Source organism: Leuresthes tenuis, unplaced genomic scaffold (assembly GCF_036924035.1).
Source record: "Leuresthes tenuis unplaced genomic scaffold, fLeuTen1.0.hap1 SCAF_21, whole genome shotgun sequence".
NCBI lineage: Eukaryota > Metazoa > Chordata > Actinopteri > Atheriniformes > Atherinopsidae > Leuresthes > Leuresthes tenuis.
In genome coordinates, this window is record NW_027325375.1 from 25,248,055 (window position 1) to 25,273,712 (window position 25,658).

Below are 25,658 nucleotides of genomic sequence, written 5' to 3' on the forward strand. Positions count from 1 at the left end.
GCTCTGTGATCTGCATCTTCTGCAAGCTGCAGGCCCCCAACAATAAGAATAAACAAGTGCTGTGGTGAAAATAGTTAAAAATGTAGTTTAGTCGGTGATAATGTGGTACTTTGCTTTCTATTGGATCTGTATTATCATTAAACAGGCCATCCAGATGTGAGTCATCTGCAAGATTAGTCTTTGTTTTCTTTGTGCCCTCTGTCGCTCGCTATTCTTATCCTGCCTAATTTCCTCTCCGTCTCACACGTTCTTTCCCCCCCAGCATGTTGACCTTGTCCCTTATTCCACCTTGTTCGATGGTGAGATAGACGACAATGTATCTGTGACTGAAAGGACAGGGAGGAAGCACAGGAGTGGGAGAGGTAGCAATGTTGGGAGAAGGAGAGGGGGGGAGCAGTGAGGTGTCCAGCACCTAAATTGCCTGTTTATTTCCAGTCATTGCATCAATTACACTGATAGAGCTCACAAATGAGTGTGTTGAGTGTGTTTGTGTTTATGTGGAGGATGGAGGCGAAACAAAAAAACAATTAGGAATTATTGATATTAAATTTTTATGCTCTAGTCTGCAATTTCAGGCTTCAGGCGAGTGACAAAACTATTTTTTTTATTATTGTTCTGTTGTTGGGCAGAGAAGCAGAGGCAACCCAAACTACTTTCTCTGTGATCCACATCAGACTGTGTATAGAAGGGTCCACATGGGCGTGTCCTTAAATGTGCATTACATGGGGTCGACCAGTGGCTGCCCTGAGTTTAGGAGCGTGATCCTCAGATCTCTGGGGGAGAGGGGAGTGTCTGTGACAGGCTGCAATGATTAGTGGAGCTCAGCAGGCAGAATATATCAGACTCAGCCGAGGCCATGAACCATTTCGGCCTGCAACTCTGCAATTTGTCTCCCACTTCCCGTCATATAACAGCCTCAGTGTGACTGGCGTGTGCGAGCTCGCAACACACATTGTCTTGCCTTGTGCATTTCCTCTCCTGCCTCCTATAGTGCGGTATATTTGAATTTGTGATTGCTGAGAAGCTCGCAAAATCACATCTGCATGACTTGGCCTCTTGCAGGAGTGAGGTATAATGCTGTGAATATAATATGATTATACCTTATTTTCATTATCCTGAGACAAAATGCATCATGAAAGCTTGTTAGGAGAAATAGGACTCCTATAGGGAATCCATCTCCTCCTGCGAAAGCACAGAAATGAATAGTCATTTGATAATCAATTTGGGTTTTGGACTATTGAAAAAGGAGTGTTTTACATGATTTTTGTTTTCTCATTTCTTGGATTTCCCCTTTGAGAAAAAAATCCAGGGCCAACATGAAGAAATTGCTTTTTTGTAGTTCAATTTTATGAATTTTAAGAGTTCCATCACTTCTCGATCTGTGTAGATAAAATCTGTCTTTCTTTTTTGAGCGTGACTGTCTATCACAGAGTCCAAACAACATCCCATTTTAGCTTTGGTGTTAAAGTTTCCCTCCTTATCTAACTTGCCATACGTGAGCACATGTTGTGTCCATATCTCGATTAACAAGCGATTCATACAGTACATGAAACAGTATGTAGATGAATCTGCAAATGTCATTTCAATCTGTTAAGAGTTCCAAAAGTTGGCTGAAAAAGGTTTGAAAGTTTTTACATTACTTTACTATATTAGTAACATTATTGACTGCAGCTCATATCCACACCCACGAACGCTATTTTCAACATGTGTTGAAATAAAAAAGGAGATTCAACATCTGTCATATTTATCTTTCAGGGAAACAAATCTTTTGTCTTTGTAACTGGCTGCAAGTGCCTAAAGATGCTATTTAAAAACAGCTCTTTGCTCACTTGTCTAATACTGTATTTGTAGACATCTCTGGTTCATTCCTTGAGACAGGTGTCTTTTTTATTTTTAGGTGTTTGTGTTAAGAGACTTAATGAAGAAAAAATTTAGTTAATATTGTCATTCTTCTGAAAATTGCCAGGCACAAGGGCTGAACTGAAAATGAGTGAAAAAACAGTCAGTGTCACAACAAAAACTCTGAAAGACCTTTAAAAGGCTCCATGGAAGCCCTAATATATAAAGAAATGTGGGGTGGCTCAAGACTTTTGCACGGTACTGTAAAAATGTTTGTGTGTGTACACATCCAGCCATCACTAAGCAACATTATCATTTATCTAAACTGAAGTCATCTTTCTTGCCAACTTGCAGCTGTACTGATTCATTTTGTTTTAGCCTGTTTTTGGTCTTTACCCTCTCTGACAAGAATATCTTATATCTTTAGTATCATATGCTATTACTTTGGTCAAGAAGCAGTCTGTGATCATGTATCCTGTTTGGGGCTAAGCACAGAGGGTTTTAAGTAGGAATGCACGTCTACACCACTGAGGCTCAGGCAATATGCGTCTTGATGCTCTGCCAGCCATCCAATATGTACTAACTTACTTAACTTTAAAGATATAAAAGAATTGCAAAAATTATGAATATTTGATTCATCATTTTTAAAATGCTGTGCATTTTGACATGATTTGATTCAACACAATTTGATTTAGAGTCAGTACAGCATGATGCAATGTAGCAGAATATGAGGCTTTGCGGTTCAGTTTGGTACAGATAGTTTATATTTTTGATTTTTCAGCAGGCAGCAAATTATATATCAATCAAAATTCTCATATTTACATCACATAAGCATCTCATTAAGTTGTTTCTATTTAGCTTCTAAAAAATTATGTTCAAAAACAGACATTTACACAAGTCCTTTGTAGTGAAGGCAAAAACAAGTCAGACAAAAGGTACTGCAGAATTAAACCAGACTCTGATTTTGCATTATAAACTGCCTTTCTTCCTATTCTGTGTCTCCAGTTACACAGTTTCCTGTTTAAATCCAAAAAGTGATGGTATTTTACTCTCCAGTCTCCTCACTTGAAGTGCTTTTGTGGTTAGCCAGAGGTCAATCCAAAGGGGATGGAGACACAGACATTTCTACAGCCAGGCTGAGTTGCTGCTTCAGGTGAAATTTCTTAACTTAGTCATATTGCCTGTGTCCCAATAACTGCACAGCGTGTTTTGCAGAATTCATGTCCATCCATACGTCCATTTTCTTCCAGTTATCAGGTCACACATGGGTCACAAATGTCATGTATCTTGTCAAACTCTGGCTTTTGAAAATGAGTGTTGTCTATCATTTGACTTGAAGCAGCTCGATAGATGTTTAGAATCCATTTTGAAGGTTTATCACTGCACACCATTGAATCAACCTGTACATCCCTCTTAGCTTTTACAACTTGTTCTCTATTTTTTCATAGTTATGAGAGTGAACCCAAACTGTGAAACTGTGGTCTGAAACAATAAGTTTAAAGCGGCTTTAACACACTGTAAGGCCACAAAGAGTTGTAGATTCAGATCATTCTCTATTGATATATCACTGCTCTCAATACATTTCACACTGTTAACATTGTTTTCACATTATCATTTGATACATTCAAACAAAGATGTTGGCTTATAGTTGCTTTAACATATTTTCTTGGCCTCTGGAGCATGCAAAGAAACATCACAAATAAAGAGATTAAATAACATTTGAGCGATGAATTGCCACTGAAAAACAGTTTTATTACATTTAATGCTGTTATTAAGCCTTTTGGTTTGCATGAGAAATGTCAAAGTAAATCCATGTATTAGAGGAAACCACTTTTAATCAGCTGCTGAGCAGCCAATCATACTGGTCTGGCTCATTACTGTCAAAAGCAGAGAGCATGAAAAACATGGTCGGCAGATTTAGTAACCTGGCTCCATCCCTGTGGGATGCATACACAGTTTTTATGGTAAGGGAAACAACTTATCACAGCGTAATTCATCAGTGGATAACTTTTAATTAATGTTCAAATGGGTAGACCTGTAAAACACCAGCCTCAGTTCGCTAACCTCCCTTGAGTGTCCGCTCTGTTTGTTTCCTTCTCCTCACGTACTCACCTCTTCTTCTTTCTCTTTGCCCTTAAAGTGTGATTGGTCTATTTAGTCACCCGCTTTCACTCCAACACTACCCCACTCTATTTTCACAGCTTCTCTTCTCCTATCCACTCTATATTCTCTCCATGTTTACATTAGTTTTCACTGGCAGGTCCTTGTGGCTCTGGCCCTGCCAATATTTGTGTTTTGGTGAATGCTGCCCTCTATTTCCAGCATTTTATCATCTTAATATCTCTCCCTACCAGCTCATTTTTTCTGTCCCTTTGCTCTCCTCTACCCTGCCTTGAATTAGCAAATCAAGGCTTAGGATTTAAAGAAAGTAGTGGAAAAAGACTCTATTGGAAAGATTCAAAATGGAGTCATCACAAGCAAATTGGACAGTCATAGTGGGCCTTGATGTAGAAAAGTCTACTTAATAGGGGTGGGGGGGTGGGGGGGGGGTGGGATCCAACAGATTGATTCTGAATGAAATTAAAGAGGACGAGGGATAGAATGATATAGAGTTAATTGAGCATCACATACTGCATTACAGTGTCTCTTAATTAACCGTGTAAAAGCTTTCTTATTAGGACTGATACACTCCCCAGTTAACGAGGAAAGAGAGAATGCTCTTTCAGTTGTCATTGAGATGGTCCTCTGAGGAAAAAGTGAAACAGCAAAGCCGTGATTGGGGAAGAGCGAGGACAACATTAGGACAATGGTGAAGAAATATCCAACATAACTGTTGGTGTGGAATAATCTCTCTTGTGTGCTTTGTCTCAACTTTGTCAACGCTGTCGACACTGCTCTCCACCACCTCTCTGTCAGTGAATACGCGTTATGTGCAGCTGCGTTGAAAGTCTGATCACATCGCAGGGTATCTGTGTGAGAGCAGTGTGTGTGTCACATTACTTCAGCCTCAGGTCCTGCACCTTTGCTGTCTATCACTAATGAACCACTGTGAGGTAGAAGCTATTTAAAATACACAGACAAATTCATTTGAATGTTTTAGTTGTACCCGCATGGATAAGGTAATTTAAACATGCACAGCAGCAATGGAACTAAAAACCTGAATGTTGACAGGGGCACTAATTTGTTGGCATTCCAGTTACTACTTGACTGGATATCAACTTTCAAAACATAGCATGAGATTTTGATGTATCATCTTTCTGTCTTAGGGCATGCTGAGGACATCGTTAGTCTCACATGTGCTCATAAGCTCCTCGCATCTAAAATGTCTAGCTTAATTGCATCCATCCATCCATCCATCCATCCATCCATCCATCCATCCATTTTCTATACCCGCTTAATCTGTCGGTCGGGTTGCGGGGGGGCCGGAGCCTATCCCAGCGGTAATCGGGCGAGAGGCGGGGTTCACCCTGGACAGGTTGCCAGTCCATCACAGGGCCAAACAGAGACAAACGAGACAAACAATCACACACTCAATCACTCACATTCACCCCTAAAGACAATTTAGAGACACCAATTAACCTAACACGCATGTTTTTGGATGGTGGTAGGAAGCCGGAGTATCCAGAGAGAACCCAGGCATACACGGGGAGAACATGCAAACTCCACACAGAAAGGCCCCAGCTGGGAGTTGATCTAGCTTAATTCATGGTTTGTAATTATTTTTCAACAGTGTGCTGGTTTGAGTCATCTTGATTTAAAAGTTAAACCATAAAAGAGCAGCAAGCAGCTGTTTTTTATTTGAAGATATAGTGGCGTAATGATTGTCATATCAAAGAGTGCAGTCACTCTTGCTCCGTCTTTTGTAATCAACAAGTCCTCTGATCAAAACAAGCGTGTAGGTCGTTGGTTTGTCCCCTTCAGTATGAGTCATGTGAGCGTCTTCACACCAGAGCTGATGTCATTCTCAAAGTCTTTCATTTAAGTTGCCACAAGGTCCTCAATGGGAGGAAGGAGGGGTGGTGGTGTAATTATATACAACAAATTCAGACATGTGTCTTCATGTGACGTGAGATCGAGACCAACGTACAAAAACTATGACAAAACTTCTTCTGGTTTGACTCTTAGAAACAGATCCCTCATCAATTTTCCCTAATAAAGCGAACACTGTTTTTTTTTCTTTTTTGAGTAAAAGAAATAGAGATTAGATAAACTGTCAGATAATTATTAACAAATTTATGAATGTGCCTTTTAGTACATTTTTACCTTGTAAAATACTGCATTACCATTTTTATCACTGCATTGAAGAATGTACAGCATGTATATGATTAAGTATAGCTCGACATCTGTGTTGCAGTTATTTGAGGCTGCTCAGCTAGATCAGAGCTGCAGTGATCCAGATGGGAGACAAAAAGTATTTGTGGGCCTGAGTCAGCAGATTTTACACACAGCAAATCTGAAATAGCAGCTGCAGCAGTTGGTTGTCTAAGATCAAACTAAGAGTGGCTCTGGGAAGGAGAAACTGCATGGGTGTCACTATGATTGACGGCTCTTGTTAAGGGCAGGATTTCTGAGGGGAGAACAGCGGCTAAGTCTTGTCAAGGTCAGTCGGGAGGTGTTTGGCAGGAATCCAATTGGAGATTTCAGCTTGAAAATTGGAGATATGCAATCCAACCTCTGTGTCAGAGCTGGAAATCAAAAGGTCAGTTAAGTGTCATAGCAATGATAGGAGGAATTATGGGATGTGGTGACAGAGCCAAGAGGTTTAGTGCAGAGAAAGAAGACCTATGTCTGACTATGTCGGACCTCTTTGGAGAGGACGATAGACGTTCTCTTGGGGAAACCTGTAACACTTTTACAGTTCAGGGCACCTCTCAACTGGTCTTGAATATCTACTCACCAACCAAGCCTGACTCCAGTTTTAAGTCAACAACTTCTAATTTTATCCCAGTACTCTGCAGAAAGCAGTGAAATAACTGCATCATAGTTTGCTGCACAATTTCTGCTCCCCAGGTCTCTTCCTGTGATAAATTAGGACACTTCCGTGTTATTAAGAAAATAGAGCCGTTGTTATCCTCATATGTTATTGTTTGTAGCTGTTTTCTGAGGTGAGCTGAACATTAAGTACCTTACTAAGATGGACTTTTTATTTCCCTTGTATGTCAGTTTGACTTGGCTCAGTATGCTGCTCTGCCATCTGGCTCTGAAAATTGTTTAATCACAACCCATCACTGATGATACTCCAGAATTTAATCATAGCAGAGGTGCACTGTCTGCCCAATATGCAGATATCTGGCAACCATTGCATTTGTTACAGTTCCAGTTCAGTGGTAAGGTTATATTTTCAACTCCAAAGACAAGTTTTCATTTGCACCTAACATCTGTGTTGAGTGTTTATGTGCGTCAGTGGTTTTCAGACTGTGCAGCCCAGGTCCCTGGGCGGGTGTGACAAAGCTGCGATGGGGAAGCAGAAAGGCAGAGACATGAAAAAAACCCACCTAAAACCCCTCAGAAATGTGTAACTGATGGATGGAGCGAACAAGCACTTCCTTATGTTTCTATCACGGAGTGAAAGACAGTTGAGAAGGCTCAGTGTGCAGCACGAGCTGCAGTGGTCGAGTAGGTTCAGGATGTAAAATCAGAACAGTAAAACGTTCATTTTTTATGTATTTACCCCTGTTATGCTTCCCATAACTCCACAGCAGTGTGTAACATGGACAGATTTTAAGTTAATACAGCTCAGTCAGATCTGTGGGGCACCGCCATCTTTCTAGTGGCCAGCGGTCATGACAATGAAGATGTGATTTAGAACAATTAAACAATAACTTCCACTTTTTTCACAGAGGTTCTGTTTCAAGACATAAAACAGCTCCTTTTTTTTCTGCCGACAGTCTGGCAGGCACTGTTGGGCCAGCGCTACACACTTGAGTTACTAAATTTGGCAAATCTATTGAATCTTAGATCTCAGTGGAAAGGCAACAGACCCAGGGCTGGAAAAACAGCCTCGGGGCGTTTAAGTTCCAGGTGCTGTTGGTCGAAATGCACCCCAAGCCATTGGAAGGACTGTGGACTTAATTAATGCACCCTATAACCCAAACCAAATAATCTTTTTTCTGACTCATAAATGAGAAATTTAAAGAAATTAAAACCAGAAATTTAAATCCAGACTCATATATACTTTACTTCTCAAGGGTAATCCTCAACAAAGATGCTTCACGTAAAAGTTTGCAGAGAATTAAAGTCCAGCTGATAATGGACTTTTCAGGATAATAATGATTATGGAAACAAAATCAGAAATTTATATATTAGCTGAAAACTGTTTATATATATATATGTTATACATATATATCGATGGGATCATTGTTGATCATTTTCAACTTTCCAATAGCGCATTTAACAAACTAGATATCATTTTTAGATGAAGTCATCAGCAAGGTCTCATAGAAGTAAGTGAAGGGATAAAATGTGTGAAAATGACAAATTAACAAGCTTCTCCTTTATTGCCTTGGTTGAAAGTCCTGCCCCAGTAGGTGGTAACAACACTGCAGCTTGTATGAAAAGAGAGGAGATTTTTTCCCGTCTTAATTCATTCAGCCATAACAATCGAGTGCTGATGTCATTATTCTGGTCAGTTCAGGCGACAAAGCTGCCACCTGAGGGTTCTACACCACCTTCTCAGCTGTGATTTGAACTCTGCTACAAATGGAGACTGCTGAGATTATTGTAAACAACACAGTCAGAGCTGCTCGGCTGGACAAGCGTCTTTTCCTGCATTATGTTCTGAAAAATAATACATCTATATAGATAAGTACATATCAAAAAACATATACACTGTAAATATCAGATGGCTGGAGTAATAGTCAGGCTCTGGACTTTTAAGTTTCTTTGTTATCAAAGCAATCCAGTGAAACTAATTCAGTGTATATTTATTGGTGCCAGTTTGGTAGATATCATTTCCACCGAACCACTGTTTCCATTACGGCATTTTGTTAGACAATGTAAACTATACATATATATCTTGTGGTGCTTGCTTCTTATTTGTTAAAGAACATGTACTCATTAATAGTTATTTCCATATTAAACAGAGCCACATTAGAGGGTTTAAAAACACAAGAAATAGGTCTAGCATAGATACTAATATTTGATTAAATTGTTTTTACATCATGAACAAGACATCCAGAGTTTTACCATTTCATTGAATTGCAACTCAACATATGAATCAGTCATTAAAGGCGAGTTTATTAGGATTACCCCTCAGTTTTAGAAGTTTGATCAGATAAAGCTTGGTTTCACGACAAGCTGAGTTATTTAGGCTGATCCTAAAGGAGGATGGTGTGCTGTCTTGTGTCACAACATCTTCCGTTCTGAGAGGAGACATGATCAGCATCAGTGTAGAGACGCGACGGGCAAAGGTGGCAGGAACTGCTGTGCAAAGTTTCAGAGCCTCCCCTGGGAAATCAAGAGATGCATTTGATATTTGGGAGCTTCAGAAGTCATTGAATATTTTCTTTTCCAAAATAGCAGGTGTGATGGAGGTTGTGGAGGGAGAAGTCAGACAGAAGTGTAGTTTTTTCAGTTTAGCAGCAAAGATGGTGTGAAGTGGCTTCACTGGAATATTTTCACGTCATTGTTTCGCAGTTCAGTTCGATGCCGTTCTTGGAGCAGTTTCTTTGAAATTACTTTGATGTAACAGCTTTTAGGTGTCATGGTGAAGTGATTATCAATTTAGAGGAAAGGAGCATGGTGTTAAGGGGTTTTATTTGCTCGCTTTATATTCTGTTCATTTGCAATCAAAATGCACTTTAACACCAAGCTGTGTTTTTTATTCTTAGAGCAGAATAGTCACAGTCGTTGCATATGCGCATACGATTTAGTTGGAGAAAAGATAGTCTTAGTTTAATAAATTAAAAAGAAATGACTGAATCAAGAGTGGACAAAAAAGTAAAAAAGGAAGAAACTTTATATGACTGTATATGGCATTTACTATCAACACATGACTGTCAGTGCTGCACAGCAGTTACAGTTTCATCAGAAATATACCATCTTGACACTTGACTGACACTGATTGCCATCACTCTCTTTCTCCACAGGGAACAGATCTGGAGTCAGAAGTGACAAGTAATCTACAGTGGAGCAGAAAAGCTGAAAATGCAGTAGAAAGAGCTGGTCCTACAAAGAGTGAGAACACACTCCTACACGCCGCCAACCACCTCAGCTTCCAAGAGTTTATGGACTGTGTGTTGACAAGAGCTCGAGAAGATACTGTTTGTAGACTTTAAAGGCATCGTGTCGCGTAGAATAGTGCAGATGGTGTGGCAGCACCGTCTTCCCTGTCAGCCCCACTTCAAAAAGTAAGCTTTTTCTCTCTTATTTTTGATTCCTAAGCATTAGAAATACATTGCATTTAATGCATTTAATATATTACAGTGTAAGCAAACCATAGTATAGTATCAAAGTATTTTCCTGATTCTGATGCTCCTCTGGTGCTGTTTTAACCCCAAAGGCACCATATATAACTGTCATGAGTCACAGTGATGAGTATGTGTTTCTCTTAAGTAACTAATATCCTGAGAAATACGGTTGTAACGATTATTTGATTATTTCTACCGTCCACTACAGTTTCTCCTCAGGAAAAATAAGGCTTGGATCCAGTGATATATTGACAGATTGTTTTGCTAAAGATGTGCAACATGCACCAGAATTCAGAAACTATTAGATTTTATTCGCCCAGCAAATGAAACACTTTTTGATCCATGGTTGAATTCAGTGGTTTTTCTTTCTCAGAGAAATGGAAGCATTTTGAAAGCATCAGCCTAAAATTACTTAAAACTCTGTCTGTCTCAAATTGTCTGTCATTCAGATTTTTATCAAAGAAAAGCAACTAAAAAGTGTGAGAATTTAAAACTAGAGCAAGTACACACAAACTATAGGACCACTTTGACTTCAGTTCTTTTTCAAATGGTGGTAGTAATTAAATAAAACTCTTATTTACAGACACATAGAGAGCAATAAAAGCTTGATAAGCCCTCTTATTTTTCTCCTTTTGGGCAGGATGCCAAACAATGCAATCAGTAAAGATTTAAAAGCCAACACCCATTAACTAAATGCAGTAACTAACAGTTATCGTTCAATGCTTTGAGGTTTGTTTCTTTTGCTCCCAAACCAAAATCTGTTCACTGACAAAAAATTGTGCACCATCCTCCCTGCAGGAAAGAAACTGTTCTACTTAATATGTGATATTACATGGGAAACATATCTTCTAATACATCTATATGATTACTTATCTCATCTAAATGAAGAGAAATCTAATATGTTTAGTGTTTTAAACCCAATCTCAGTGTAGAGTGAACGTATGTATTGTGTTTTTTTATTGAAAGTCAGGACGAAGCGACTCAGGGTTCAAAGCAACTTTATCTTAAGACCAGAACACTCCCACATCTGATATCTCACGCAGTAGAAACCCACACATCCTGAGAAGTCATATTCAAGTGTACACAGCTTGGGGATCTTTTCTGGGCGTCGGGGGCGGCTCATATCTATTTCTCTTGTTACATCCGAAACAGAGATAGACTCAGCATAAATCGTGACAGCGAAAGATCATTCCTACTGAGAAAAGCCTGCTCACACAGCTAGAAAGCAGTCAATTTAATAATGTTTTCTAACCTTGCAATTAATTAAAGATGTAATTTCCTTTTGAAAAAGTCTTTTTTTTACTAAACTGGATTTTAACTGGAGGGTCTTTGCCAACATTTATTACATGAGTCATTCAAATAACAGGATGTATGTTTTGAATAGCCAACAAACTTAACAAAAGCTGCACAAAGACAAAGTGGCAGGAAGACAAACAGAGAAGCGGCTGGAAAGTATAAGTCTAACAATGGAAGATGCAGAAACAAAGCCACAGAAAGAAAGATGAAAACATTATGAAATGTAGGTTGACAATTTAGGCATTCGGTATCATTATGAATGACACTGACTGCTGATGAGCCGGTTAAACATGAAAGGATGACAGAATTGTAAGGCACAATGAGGTAGACAAAAATGGGTCTAAGTCAGCCGCTTTATACGTAAGTGGAGAAACTGCGACGGGGAATTCAAGGACAAAATGTGTGCCTTGGAAGTGAAACTCAAAAGTGCCTTTGTTAAACCCCTGCAGACTGAAATTTAGTCCTCAGGCATCTAGGCAGAGCATGTAAAGAGTATTTGATTTTGGAAAGTAAAGTATGGAGTTTGATGTGTGAATTTTGATAAGAAAGTACAGATGAGAATATGGAGATTCGAGTCTCTGAGAGACAGATGAGGAACATAGTGACCTGAAAAATAAGATGATAAGATCATGACACCAACATGTGATGGATACTGCTGTAAGATTGGTCCAATTGAGCACTGACATGAGTTTCTCAGCAGGTTTTCTCAGTTAAACTTTATGTGTTAGTGGATATGGGGAAACCTCTCTTGAATTCACCCCCACATGAGACAGTCTTGTGCGTGTTTGAGTCATGTTGTCCTTTATATGTGTTCATCAGGGTCACTTTCTGCTTCACTCTGTAACATGGAATAACTGAGATAAACACAGTTATTATTTAACTTGAATTGCGTGTTTCCCGTTTTTCAGTGAATTATTCAATTAACATTAATGCTGTGCAGCCACCATGTTTACATCCACTGAGGGAGTTGTGCTGAGAAGAGACTGCAAGCAGAGGGTTTTCGAACAATGTCCCAACTCATAGGAGAGAAAACAAGCTGGAAATTTAGGGTAACTTAACCAATCTTGATATGGATTCCAAAAGTGAAAAAAGCTTAATAATCAGTTGAATAAAATAAAAACAACAGCAACATATGATTATAGAATTAAACACTGAATAAGAACAGATCACTTACGACTATAAAATATGTAAATGTTTAATATTTAGTCTTAATCTTAGACAGTTGTTATAGAACTGTAGTTATTACACGAGTTGCTTATGAGGACTGGTTGCAAAGCTGAAACAATCAATTTCTATTCATGTGTTTTATTGTATTGTAGCTATTGCTTTGTTTTGAGATCATTTTCAGGTTTTCATACATGATGGGCATCCAAATGGCTGTCAAGCATAAAATAACAGTAAAGGTGTCAGGGATACAAAGAGGTTTTCTATCGTTTTTTTTCTCTGTGATTTCTGAGGTACATTTAACCCTCGAGGCACAGCTTTGTTTTGTGACTGGGCCTCCCACAGCCCTGTGTTTATATCACAACTTGTCAGGGTTGGCTTCAAATTTAACCAATTAAGCTAACCAACCTCCCTCTCGCTGTCTCTCACAGATGAAAAAAATCCAATCAGAGCTGTTGCTGAAGCGTGACAACCACAGGCTGACTGCTTGATTTAAAGGAGGAAGACAAATTTGCACTTATATGTCCCGTTTAAAATGACCAAGTGCATTTTCTCAAACGTTAGCTCTTCCTGAGATTAAACTGTTTCCTCTGTTTTATGTTGCAGCAGCATTAAAAGCAGACTAGATGAATTCTGAAGCCACTGAGACCTTGATCAAAGTCTGCATCATGACCACAGACAGTTTTACACATCCAAAGTTTATTTGCCAACTACTCTGCCAAGCTCACTCTGTCTCAGAGCATCGTGCACCCATGTGGCACATCAGTACATCTCCTAGTAAAAGCCCTGTTAGTAAAGTATTTGGTTCTAAAAGTTCAGCTGCTTCAAAGCAGCTTGCCCTGGCCTTCCCTATCTCATGTTTTCCTTCCTGTGAGTTGCTGTCGTAGTGGTCCACCCTAGAAAGCAACAGCCTCTGCATTCCAACAACAAACATACGTAGTAAACGTTGTGACATGAAAGGTGAGAAAAACATTCATGGATCTATTATCACAGTGCTTTGTTGGATTAGAGTAAATGTTTTTAACATTGAACATTTATTGCTGAACTTCAGGTCAGATCCCGCGAAGGTGACTTACTCCTCTGTAAAACCCTTAAAGAACCTGATAAATTACATTATTGATCAAGGCTTTGTGGAATATCTCAAACAAACCCTCCCAAAAAAACCTGTCAACTTGTGTAAGATTTGATCTTCGCTTTGCACAGAAAGCAGGAGTCTGCTGCTGCAAGGAGCTACTTGTTAATGCTGAGAGGTTTTACTTGCAATATGGCTCTCCTGAAGATGGAACATTGAGCAAAATGTATTCAGGGGCAGCAGCAGCTGCAGTAGAGTGGATAGGGAATCATACTGGTGGCATGACAGAACGCATTCTGGTGCAGTAAAGTTAAAACACAATGTAGTGCTGTGGAGCTATATATCAAGTCACCTCAGGGCCCTAAGAACTGCATTGGCACCAGTAAACAAAATTTCCCTTGAGCTGAACCACCAGCTGAATAATGCACAGGTCTACTTTTAGCTAAATGTTCTGGGGTTTTTTTTGCATGTATTTTGTCTATTTCATTTCTACAGGACAGATTTTCCTTCATGCTCTGTTCATACATATAACAGAACAATAGACAATGTTGATAGAGTGTAATATGTCTAAGCCCAACTCAAAATACAGATCTTTTTTCATTCTAGAGAAAAGAAAGACTATTTAACTAAAGTAAGACATGAATATTTCTATATGACATAAACAAATGGGTCTGAATGTCAGCAGCTAAGTTAAAAAAAAAGCTGAGTGCAAGTCAAATCAGTCCTCCATTGCAGGAAATAGGGTCATAAACCAAGAACAAAAGGAGTGAGATGACATGAGAGCAAATCCATTACTTCCTGTTATTCAATCTGCCTCAGCGGTATATTCATGTTGCATGTTTTCAGAGAGGAGATGATGATAGAGATTTAATAGGATTGTAATGCACTGGTAGATCAAATAATTCATTATTGGTGAATAATCACATGCACAGGAACTCATTCTGATAAAGTGTCAGGCCGTGAATACAGACAGCATTATTCATAACACTTAAGCAGCATTAATGTTGGCACAAATGTATTTGTTTTACATATATGGGGCAAAATAGAATTTTGTAAGGAAAAAGGGTATTCCATATAGTTCAGTATAGTTTGAAGATTAGAGTGCAATCATTCAAAGATGCAGAGTATTACAAGAAACCCCACTGCCTCTATGATTGACCAAACTGACTAAGCCGTACTATCCTGTTTTTTTTCTATCTCCAATCTCTTGATTTATCTCTATCATCACTCTAACCAAGTTGTTTTGGATCGTCTTGCTCACATGTTGAATTCATGAATCTAAAATGTGATCCATGGACGTGCCGTTTAATATAAGCCGTGGGCCACAATTATCTTTTCCTTGCCATGAGTGAAGTAGATTTCCTGATACATCAACAGCGTTTTCGGCTATTTGAAATCCAGTTTTCCAGATTGCTCAGCTCCATCCCTCTGTGGGGGTTTTAGTGGAGTGATGGGATCCAAAGGTCTTGCTAAAAGCTGCTTTCTGTCACTCTCTCTGCCTCCATGTCTGTTCTTTATGCAAATTGATCCATCTTTGGGTTACAGTATTAGATTGGGAGTTGTTGTGTGTACTGTACTTTGCCCGAGGCGGCTGGCTGTCTGGCTCACACATAGCCCCACATCCCTGCTCTACTTCCCTGCCATAGTTAACTCAAACGTAGTTTGCAGCCATAGATTGTCCACATGTGGGCTAATGCTTTCAATTTGGTCATGCATGGACAGACAAACAAAGAGCTGTAAGGAGCTCTTTATGTTTTTGCATCATTCTCGGATTGAAAAAGGAAAATAGCAACCACGAGGCGGAAAAAAGAAATAAATAAAATGTGTGTCTGCCACTCTTTGTGGTGCCTGCCTAATCCAGAGAATCACAGCTCAATATGTTCTATTAATCCCTCTGCCTCTCTGCACCACTTCAATCTCACACCACATCTATCTTGTTTTTAAAGGGCTGACCCAAATACTCCAGTGTTCAAGAGACTCACTGCCGAAGCTCTTGGGATTCAAAAGTCATCCATTCTTTAGCACTACTCAGACTCTATATCTCACACACGCAAAAAAACACACAAACCTGCACACATTGAAACCATTTATAGCTAAAAACAGCGTATATACTCCTCCCTCGTAATAAAATGAATCAATATCAAACTGCGTAAAGTAACGATCTCTGTGTTTTAAATTTTTTATTTTATACTTCAGGTTCCACTTAAAGTGCACTGACTCCACTTTGCTGTGTCAAGGGGATTGAAGTGGAACTAGACACAAAAGGGATTAGTGGGCAGCAGTTGAACTGAATTGTGGATGTGAATATTTTGTGGAGCTGGGGACACTGCACAGATGTGTCTCCCATTCCAGGTCTGACAAAGTTCCATTATCAGTGACTTGCATGAAACTGAAACTAGAGCTAGGAAGGAAGAAAGAAAGAAAGAAAGAAAGACAAGAACCTGTCAGATATTGCATGGAAACTTGTGACAGCAGAGCTTTCACATGTAGGTACCTGCAGTTATCTGCCTTGTTGAACTTTTCAGAAACATGTGAAACAGCATTGACAGAGAATGGGACAGTGAGCGTATTGTGAATAAGTTATTAGTGCAAGCTGATGACTATTGAGGTGTATTTTCACGACTAAAACTGTGTATGCAGAAAGTCAGAAATGTGCATATGCATTATTTTCTCCAGATATATAAGCTGTGCATACATGTTGTTCTCTTTTATAAATCTTATTGTGAAACTATAGACGCATGCACAAACCTGATTTCCATTCTCATTTTAGCTATGAATGGATGCGGACATGTCCCTAATTAGCATTCGCATTTGAAAATATTGTTTGCATCCCAACATGATATAAATAGAGATGATAATGAAAGCAAACAGTAAGAAAGAAGTGTCTCAGTTTTACAGTCATCGGGGAAGCAGAGAAAATTATACCTGTTTTATCTGTTGATCTCATCACAACCAAAACAAAAACTGCTGAATGGAAAAAATAACAGAAGCAATCGGCACTGAAGTCCGAGCAAAGGACCCCATGGAGGTAACAAAGATTGTGGACGAGAGGAACTGTGGTTTTAAATCAGAGCTATGAGAGGAGAAGCAGCAACTTCAGCTTTATCTGCACCATTTGAATACACAGTCTGTTCTGTTGTGTTCCTGAACTTTGGTGCTTGGGGGGCCATTGCCCTGCATGTTTTAGATGTTTCCCTGCTTCGGCTGACTCAAATAAATGGATCATTAACAGATTTGTGCAGACTTTGAGTAGAACCATTTCATATGAATCAGGTTCTAAGCAGAGCAGTGGCACTGTTGTACAGTCCACAGTCTTGTGTAGAGATGATCAGAAGCGAGAGACGAATGTATGGATAGATATCGGTATGTTAGCTGTCTTTTTACACAACTTTAGCTTAAAGCAATGCATGGGCAATCTTGTTTCAGGGAATCAGAACAATCTGTAAATATTGGTCTCTGTTTAAAGCCTCATTAATAGGGTCTTCCACTGCCATCACACACAACCATCATGCACACCTGCAGTTATTCGTATAGCTCAATTTGAAATAATGATAACGATAATGATGATAACAATAATGTATGCATGGCTTGAAGAATAAGTGAGGTGCGCACGTATTACCAGTTTGTGTGGAGGAAAAGATGTACACACATTTTTGTGTGTATGCATCTTGTCTTATTATATCACTTTTCATTTATAGACATTCAGTTGTTTTTGTTTGTTTGACACAAAATTGACACAACATCTGTCCAGGGTCCAGGCCACATGTTTTTTTTTAAATTAAAAGTAATGAAATGTTATGATCAATAGACATAAATATGTAGATATGTTTGATAGTTAAGCCATGAAATATAACAATGAATGCTTAACATGCCGACTAATGAACAACCATGGTTCCAAGACAAAATTTTCAATTTTTAGAAGAATTTACAAAATATTTGGACTGATAAATGACAGACAAAATGTATTTTATCCACTAAATGATCCCTGTCCTACCATGGTGCAACAATTGCTGGTGTGTTTGAGGCTGTTTGCTTTTTAGCTTTAATCTTTTTTTTTTTTTCTCAAAATGTCAGCCAAGTCCGTTTTGATAGATTTTGAATAAGACCATTCGGGCTAATATTTGCAAATACACATCGAACAGATTCAACTCTCAGCAGAGTTGTCATTTATCTGGTTGGCTAACACTCTTGAGAATCTTGTAATCTCCATGAGAACCGACCGATTCTGGCAGATCGCCTCGGATTTGTGAGGAAATCAATACAGCGGCCTGTATGTGTTTGCTGCTGTGTGAGCCTGAACAGTTTGACTAATGACAATGGTTATTGAAGACCGGGATGGGCTCAAGTTGTCACAGACAGTTTTGCAATTTACCGGTTTCCAAATCTCTGGAGTCAATTCTGTGTTCACTGTTAGTAGTGTCTCTCACCTAATCAGTAACAACAACAAATCACGATGCCAATCAAGGTCTGAGTACAGCTTATGTGGATTTCCACGACACAATTATGGTGGCTGCACCCAGTTAATTAGCTGACAAATCATTTGCATTAAGGTGCAGATTAAATCTTTGCATTACTATTTTATTGCACTTACGTGCCATCTTGACTGCCTCATGACTATTGATGTGCACAAAGACATGTTCTTCTTCCTTGGTAATGAAAAGTATCCTCAGCTCTGCCTGGCTGTAGCAGCCATCTGCAGGCAGCTCTTAATGTAGTTATGGAGCCTCTCAAGATCTCTTAAATAATTTAGAAGTAGAGAGTATTCTCAAGACTTCATATTTACCCACAAGGCTTAACTCGAAATGTAAGATTGGATTTGTCAATTCCAGAGTCGCTTTTCTTGAGACAAAGTATTTGCTTGACGTTAACGTTCAGAAAAGCACACGGCAAAGTTTACTTTTAAACCTGTGTGTAATTTTGGATTACTGCTGTTAATTTTTGGCTGTGCAGTTGTTCTTTTGGCTTTCAGTCAATTGCTTGTTTTGGGAGACCAAATCCATCCATGTGTGCACATGCCCTGATGATACAAATATTAATTGTGGAAAAGCAAACTTAATTTTGTTACTGAGTGCAAGATGCCTGTCTTTAGACACAATAACTGTAGCATATTCCTTGATTATCATATTGTTTCTGAATAAGAAATACCACTAAAATATGCAATTAAGTATTTCTGAGCTCATTAAACTTAATTGGACTAATCCCAGTTTTCATCTGCAACTGTTATCTAACTCATTTATGCATCAGTGCTAAGTGTTATTTTCTCTTTCTCTCTCAGGATGGAGGTCGCAGGATTGCAGCTCAGCGCAGCAATTTGAGGATTAACACCACACTTGGAAAAGAGAGACATTGCTTTTGTTCACCATAATGGCACCTGCATGCAAAGCCAAACTAGGGACCTGGCTCCTAATGCTGTTTGTTTGTTGGACAATACATATTGGCATGCTTCAGTTTGCTGCAGCTACAATACAAGGGTACATTGGAGACATAGATATGACATGCCCATCTGTGTGCAGGTGTGATGAGGACTTCATCTACTGTAACGATCGCGGGCTGAGCTCCATCCCATCACTGCCTCCTTCTGCATCTGTGCTTTACCTTCAAAACAACCACATAAACAACCCGGGCCTTCCCACCTCATTAGAGCATCATCTTTCTGTCCGTGTGGTCTACCTCTATGATAATGAACTGGATGAATTTCCCATGCACCTGCCACCATCTGTGCGTGAACTGCATTTGCAAGACAACAACATTCGCACTATTCCTCGCAGCGCCCTGGCTCGGATGCCCTTGCTAGAAAAGCTCCACTTGGACGACAACTCTATTTCCACTGTCTCTATTGAGGATCAGGCCTTCGCTGACAACCCACGATTGCGATTACTTTTTCTTTCGCGCAACCACCTGTCCAGTATCCCCTCAGGATTACCTGCCTCTCTTGAAGAACTTCGTCTAGATGATAACCGGATCTCCACTATTCCGACCCATGCCTTCCGAGGTCTCGCCTCACTTAGATGTCTTGTCTTAGATGGTAACCTTTTGGCAAACCAGCGCATTGCTGATGACACATTCTCCCGGCTTTCTAACTTGACCGAGTTGTCCCTAGTCCGCAACTCCCTCCAGACCCCACCTGTCAACCTGCCTAGTGCCCATCTACAGCGACTATCTCTGCAGGACAATGCTCTGACTCATATGCCTCGTGGTTCCTTGGATAGCATGCACAGGCTGCAGAGGCTGGACTTGTCAGGAAATAACCTGACTACACTTCCAAAAGGACTATTCAAAGACCTTGAGAATCTTGGTCAACTGCTGGTCCGCGGAAATCCCTGGCACTGTGGCTGCAATCTGCGTTGGCTGTACGACTGGTTGCGTGCCCGAGGTAACTCTATCACTGTCAGAGGTCTAACTTGCCAAGGGCCTGACAGGGTGCGAGACATGGCTTTGATTGATCTGAACAGTGAAATGGAGGAATGTGAGGTAGTGAGGATAGCAGGGACGAAAGACAAAGTGGCTGTCGGTGGAGCTGAGAGTTCTACCACAAACACCCCTCCACAGGGCTCTCTCTTCACTTTGCGCTCAAAGCGACCTGGCCTAGGTTTTCCTGACTCTGGCTTAGACTACACTCTTAGCAGCAGTGGTGTGGGAAAGAGCTTAGCTCTAAATGTGAAACCTCTGTCTCACAACAGCATCCGTGTTACATGGAGTGTGGCTCAGCCAAGCTCGTCATTCAGGTTGAGCTGGCTTCGACTTGGTACTGGGAACGCCATGGGATCCATTACAGAGACGCTCGTCCGTGGTGATCATCGGGAGTATCTGCTTACCTCCCTGCAACCGCACTCCAGCTACATAATCTGTATGGTGCCACTGCCTGCCAGTTCAGAAAGTAAAGGCACAATGTCTGGCGATGCTGACTCTGATGCTTTAGTTTGTGCAAAAGCTGATACATCAGACCATAGTCCATTAGAGGAGGAGGAGGCTGAAGACACACAGCAGAGTACCATGTTGCCCCTTGCAGGTATTATTGGTGGGGCTACTGCCACGGTATCTTTGGCTCTTATTTTTGGTGTCTTTTGTTGGTATGGACATAGAACTGGACATTTGTGTGCCCGTGACCACTATACTCGTAACAGTTCAAGAAAAAGCAAAAACTATGATGATTATATTGAATCTGGCACCAAGAAGGACAATACCATCCTGGAGATTCATGGCCCAGGGTTACAAATGACACCAATGGCAGCTTGCCAGCCAATGCAGCCGAAACCCCTACGAGAAGATTACATCATTCATACCATATTCCCCTCCAATGGCACTGGCTTATACAAAGGTTCCAACCATGTTTCTAATGCAGGACATGGCACCAACCGTGGCTATAGAGAAGGAGGAATCCCAGATATAGACTACTGTTACACATGATGTATTGCTCCAGATGCTGTTCATAGTGTAATTGGAAAACTGTATAGGTGCACAATTTCCCTTGGCATGGACACTTCTGAAGCACCCCTCTGTGCCTTCTTCTTCTGGTCTCCCATTCCAAATGACCTGCTGTTCACTACACTGAAAAAACTGGATGTGAATAACTGGAACTAAAATTGTGTGGGAGCAGTTCACTGCAGGAGGCAGCAGACAATGCCCCAGGTGTAAATGCACAGCTGAGTGTTTCTCACCATCTTTGTAATGGTCTGTGTATGACTCCTTTTTTGCTCTTTCCCTGTGACATGAAGGCAAAGAATGTATCCCCAGTGGAAAGGTCAAACTTAGTGTGGGTGAAGGTAGAGTTCCTCTTTCATACATGGGAACCATGGCAGTTAGTTCCAAATGCTTTCAGTAATGAAGAGAAACAGACATTTTTGGTACTCATTTCCTGCTCACCAGTCACAGACAGTATGTAGTCTTATTAACTCATTGTTCCAAATGCCTCAACTATATTGATCTGCCCTACCGGCTATCCAAGGAAAGGGCTTTGTAAAGCTGTGAATTGTTCTATTTCAAACAACCCAGTAACCACTTGTCTTAAAGTAGGTTTGTTATTACCTTACTCAGTAGATGGCAGAGTTAAGATCACATAAGAGCTGGTCAGCCTTGGTTATACCTCTTGAGATTGTTCACCTGAGATCAGTACTGCAGTGTTGCATCACATGAATTGCAACTCAAGCGTGTAGATAATTTACTTCAATACCGACTGGGCTGTGTTTGAAAAAAATGCTTTGCTATTTTTATCAGTGGTTTGTTTAGTAATGAAATGCTGCACAGCTCCTATTATTTATTTATTTTTCCCTTTATGAGATGGGTTTTATCTCTGCTTAATATTATTTTCCCCCTCATGTTTGTCATTATTGATGAAACCTAGCTCTTGATGGAGACAGTGGCTTTGTCTTTTCTGAACTACAAGTGAAAAAAACAAATTGATGGCTGTTTCCAGGTTTTGTTAAAAGAATCAAAGTCAATTTCTGATTGAGACTGCTTGTATTTTTATGTAATTTTAAAATTAGACGTCACCCAGACTAGCATGTCAGCCCACTGAGACAAAAGAGACCAACCTCAATCACTCTTTTCCACTGTTGTGTCTATGTGCTTCACCTGTGGTTTCAGTTGCCATAATTTGTTTTCGAAATGTTTCCCAATGTTCTGACAGACTGGACAAATTACCAATGTGGAGCCTTCTGCTGGAGGCAGACTTCTGTGAGTGAGCTTTGAGATGAGGCCGAGAACTGTGAGTGCAACTGAGGAGACACAGACCGCAACACTGTTGACCTACACTGTGGGACGACGGCTGAGCTGTGTGGGTGGGTGGATGGACAGTTGGGGGAGGAAAGCTGGGAGGTGGGGTGACTCATCAGTGACTGGAGTTCATTGATGTTTGTTTTAGCAACGCAAAAGGCCTCCACTCATTCCACCTCTTTTATTACTGAGCAGCACTAAAAATTTAAATGTATTAGCACTTAGCAGGGAAGATGAATAAATATAATGACAGGCACAGGGAGATGGAGGGTAAAGAAACATCCCCATGTACTGACAAAGATAGAGGATTGATGGTTCCTGCACAGTCGGGTTCACCCATGCATAAATCTGTATGTCATACCTAGCTCTTACCCTTGGGTTTAATATTGTCCATCAGTTGTTTACCACTGTGTTGCTTCCAAAGGGGAAACCAATTGTGCTTCCTTGACTGTTCTGTCTGGCAGAGTTTTACTCAATGCCAGAGAATAAGTCAGTGGAATGTATATTTTAACTTGCACCCAAAATTACTGGCTTAAACAAGTCTTACTGGCCTGGCTAATTCTGTTGTGAGAATGTTAATATAGTGTTATTCTTCTTTTATAGTGAGTCTATTAAAGATGCATACTTCCTCTTCATTTGTATAAATAAAATCATGGCCACAGCCACATGAATATTTTTTCTGGTGAAATTATAGAAAGTAATGGTGCCATAACGTTGCGTTAAAAAAGATAATGTGAACCTGAGTATGTGTGGAATTTGCTTTATGAATTCATCTTTCGAGGGGATCAATAAAAGTTTTATAATCTTGTTATTACTGCAACCTGTCATTTCACCTCATGCCCAGGGAGATTGTCTATTTACAGCTCTAGAAACATTGGTGGGGACAAATTTCTATTCTATTAAGCTGACTTTCATACAGAAACTAGAGCCACATATTGTTTTTGTTTGATGAGGGCGGTTAGTAGTGCTACAATAAAACTAATTACGGCCTGAAGCCAGATGCTTAGAAACAGCTGAGACAATCAGAAAGAAATGAGAGGACTTAATGGCTTTTGCCACACCTGACATTAGCATGTTTCTTGTGTGATCCGATGACAAGTGGACAGTGCTTAGTTTAGATGGGAATACACCAAACATGCAAAAAAGCTCCACTTAGACTCATTGAGAGCTGATTATTTTCGACCACATTTGGAAATTGTCTGGGCCATACATGGCTTGATTCTTTAAGCAGCATGAATGTGAGCATGTCCATAGGAACACTGAAGGACCACCAACTCGAGTTGGGTTTGATACATATAATTGTGAACCAGAATGAGCTTGAGTTGGCCAGGGTTGCACTCCCCTGGAATAAGATTTTCAAAAAATAATCCTAAATAGTGATTTCTGGAGAAGTGGAGAAGAAAAATGTTCAACTGAATGCAACAACAGAGTATACAAGTCTGACAGTTTAGTTACACATTTCTGTTAAAAATGGGAGTGAGAGATCAAGAATGAATGGGGCTTACCATAACTGATAATCACTTAAGTCACCTTTTGGGTAAAAAAATACCAACATTTGACAGAATCACACTTTAAAGTGTGTGAACTTGCTGCCATTTCTTCCACCGCTTTTGTCCAGTTAGAGGTTTGGAAAAAGTAAACATTGGGAGAATTGAGAAAATGATCAGCACATTGATCATATCAGCAGATCGTCAATCATTAGGTAATCAGTAGTTACAGTCTGGCATCGAAAATGATAATGAGCTGCACCTCCATTTGTTATAACCGTGAGATATTTCACTGTGACATTTACATCTTTACATGTATTGTAAAATGACATAAATTTACAATGTAAGAGTCACATTGAACATTTTTAATTGCATAATACATGAGGGGGTATTTGTACAGTGTTGTTTCAGCACTTTTTCTTCAGTAAAGCCTCTGAATATTTCTTTAACCACTGAGAAGACTTCAAATGACAATGACTTGATTGACTGGTGCTGCAAAGTGTTTTCCGTGTCTGCTGAATGATACAACCAGAGACTCCATGTCCAGTCTGTGGTCTCACCACTGAAGTAAAGTATATTCCCCAAGCTCAGAGAACGCAATGATTCAAAGATCCTGTCATTCACATTAACATTTGCTGTGAGTGATGACACTGATGAAATCTGACGTATGATGCTGTAACCTCTCATTTGAATGGGCAGTATAGCACAAAGCTAAGAGCACTGGAAAAAATTTTAGCAACAGAATTGAACCAAAAAGCTGCCAGTCAGCTGTACGTGAAAGCAACAAGGATGTGCATAATTTATTTGTAATGAGGATATAAACCTGGGACAAAACTGGATTTGACCAATGACAAAAACGGACCACTGCAATAGAAATGTGATTATTTAAAATTGTTATTAAGCACTGCTTCATATTTTTAAAAGAACAAGATGCTCCTGTCTTGGGTATTATTAGCTATTAAATTTGCATGAGGGTGTTTGCATAGGTAAAACTGACTTTAATGGATCAGTCCCAGATTTGACTTTGAGATTATTGCAGGAAAAATATTATTTTATTGTAGTCAACAGAGCAATGTGGAGTGTTTCTGTATGCAGGGTTAACATACCTGTTTATTTTTTTTCACATAACATGGAGAGGTGAGACTTAGTTAGGGGTGGTCACTCAAGTTGCATGTGGAGATAGATTCAAATGCCAGCGATGAGCTGTCATACTCTAGCTGTCTATTTGTAATTTGGATTTTCCAAAATGTATGCTTATTCCAGGTTTAACTGGGCCTATTTTGAGTGCTGTGAGTCTGAACTAGCTCAGTTTGAAATGAATGACTTCATCAACACCAAAATTAGTCTCTACTGGGCTTATGTCTAAATTCAGTTGCAGGACTTTGTACATATGCAGGCTTCACTTACCTAGACACTGACAGTAACAGACAACATGCAGGCTGTTCTGTTTTGTTTCATTTTCCTTTTTTATTATAACTTCAGTTTGTGCTCCTATATGCTTATGACCATAGTAATGTGGTCAGCGTTGCATTAAAATTTCTAATGGTAGCTGAATCCCCCCACGCAGAGCAGCCGACATTTACTGTATTGACCCCTCCTCCACATGCTGGTGATGTGACTCAACCCAGTACAAGATGATTCATTTCGGAGACAAAAGAAACCATTTTTGAACAAGAGGTT

General features: G+C 39.8%; 1 protein-coding gene across 1 annotated transcript in view; it reads left to right on the plus strand.

Annotated features, from left to right (window-relative positions):
- The window catches only part of flrt1a (fibronectin leucine rich transmembrane protein 1a), a 41,640-nt gene extending 18,322 nt beyond the window's left edge, over positions 1–23,318 (plus strand). The window contains exons 2-3 of the mRNA XM_072375601.1: positions 9,927–10,187; positions 19,055–23,318. Of these exons, the coding sequence (XP_072231702.1) occupies positions 19,144–21,186 (2,043 nt within the window). The 5' untranslated portion in view covers positions 9,927–10,187; positions 19,055–19,143 and the 3' untranslated portion in view covers positions 21,187–23,318. The remainder of the gene's footprint in view (positions 1–9,926; positions 10,188–19,054) is intronic.
- The last annotated feature ends 2,340 nt before the right edge of the window (positions 23,319–25,658 follow it).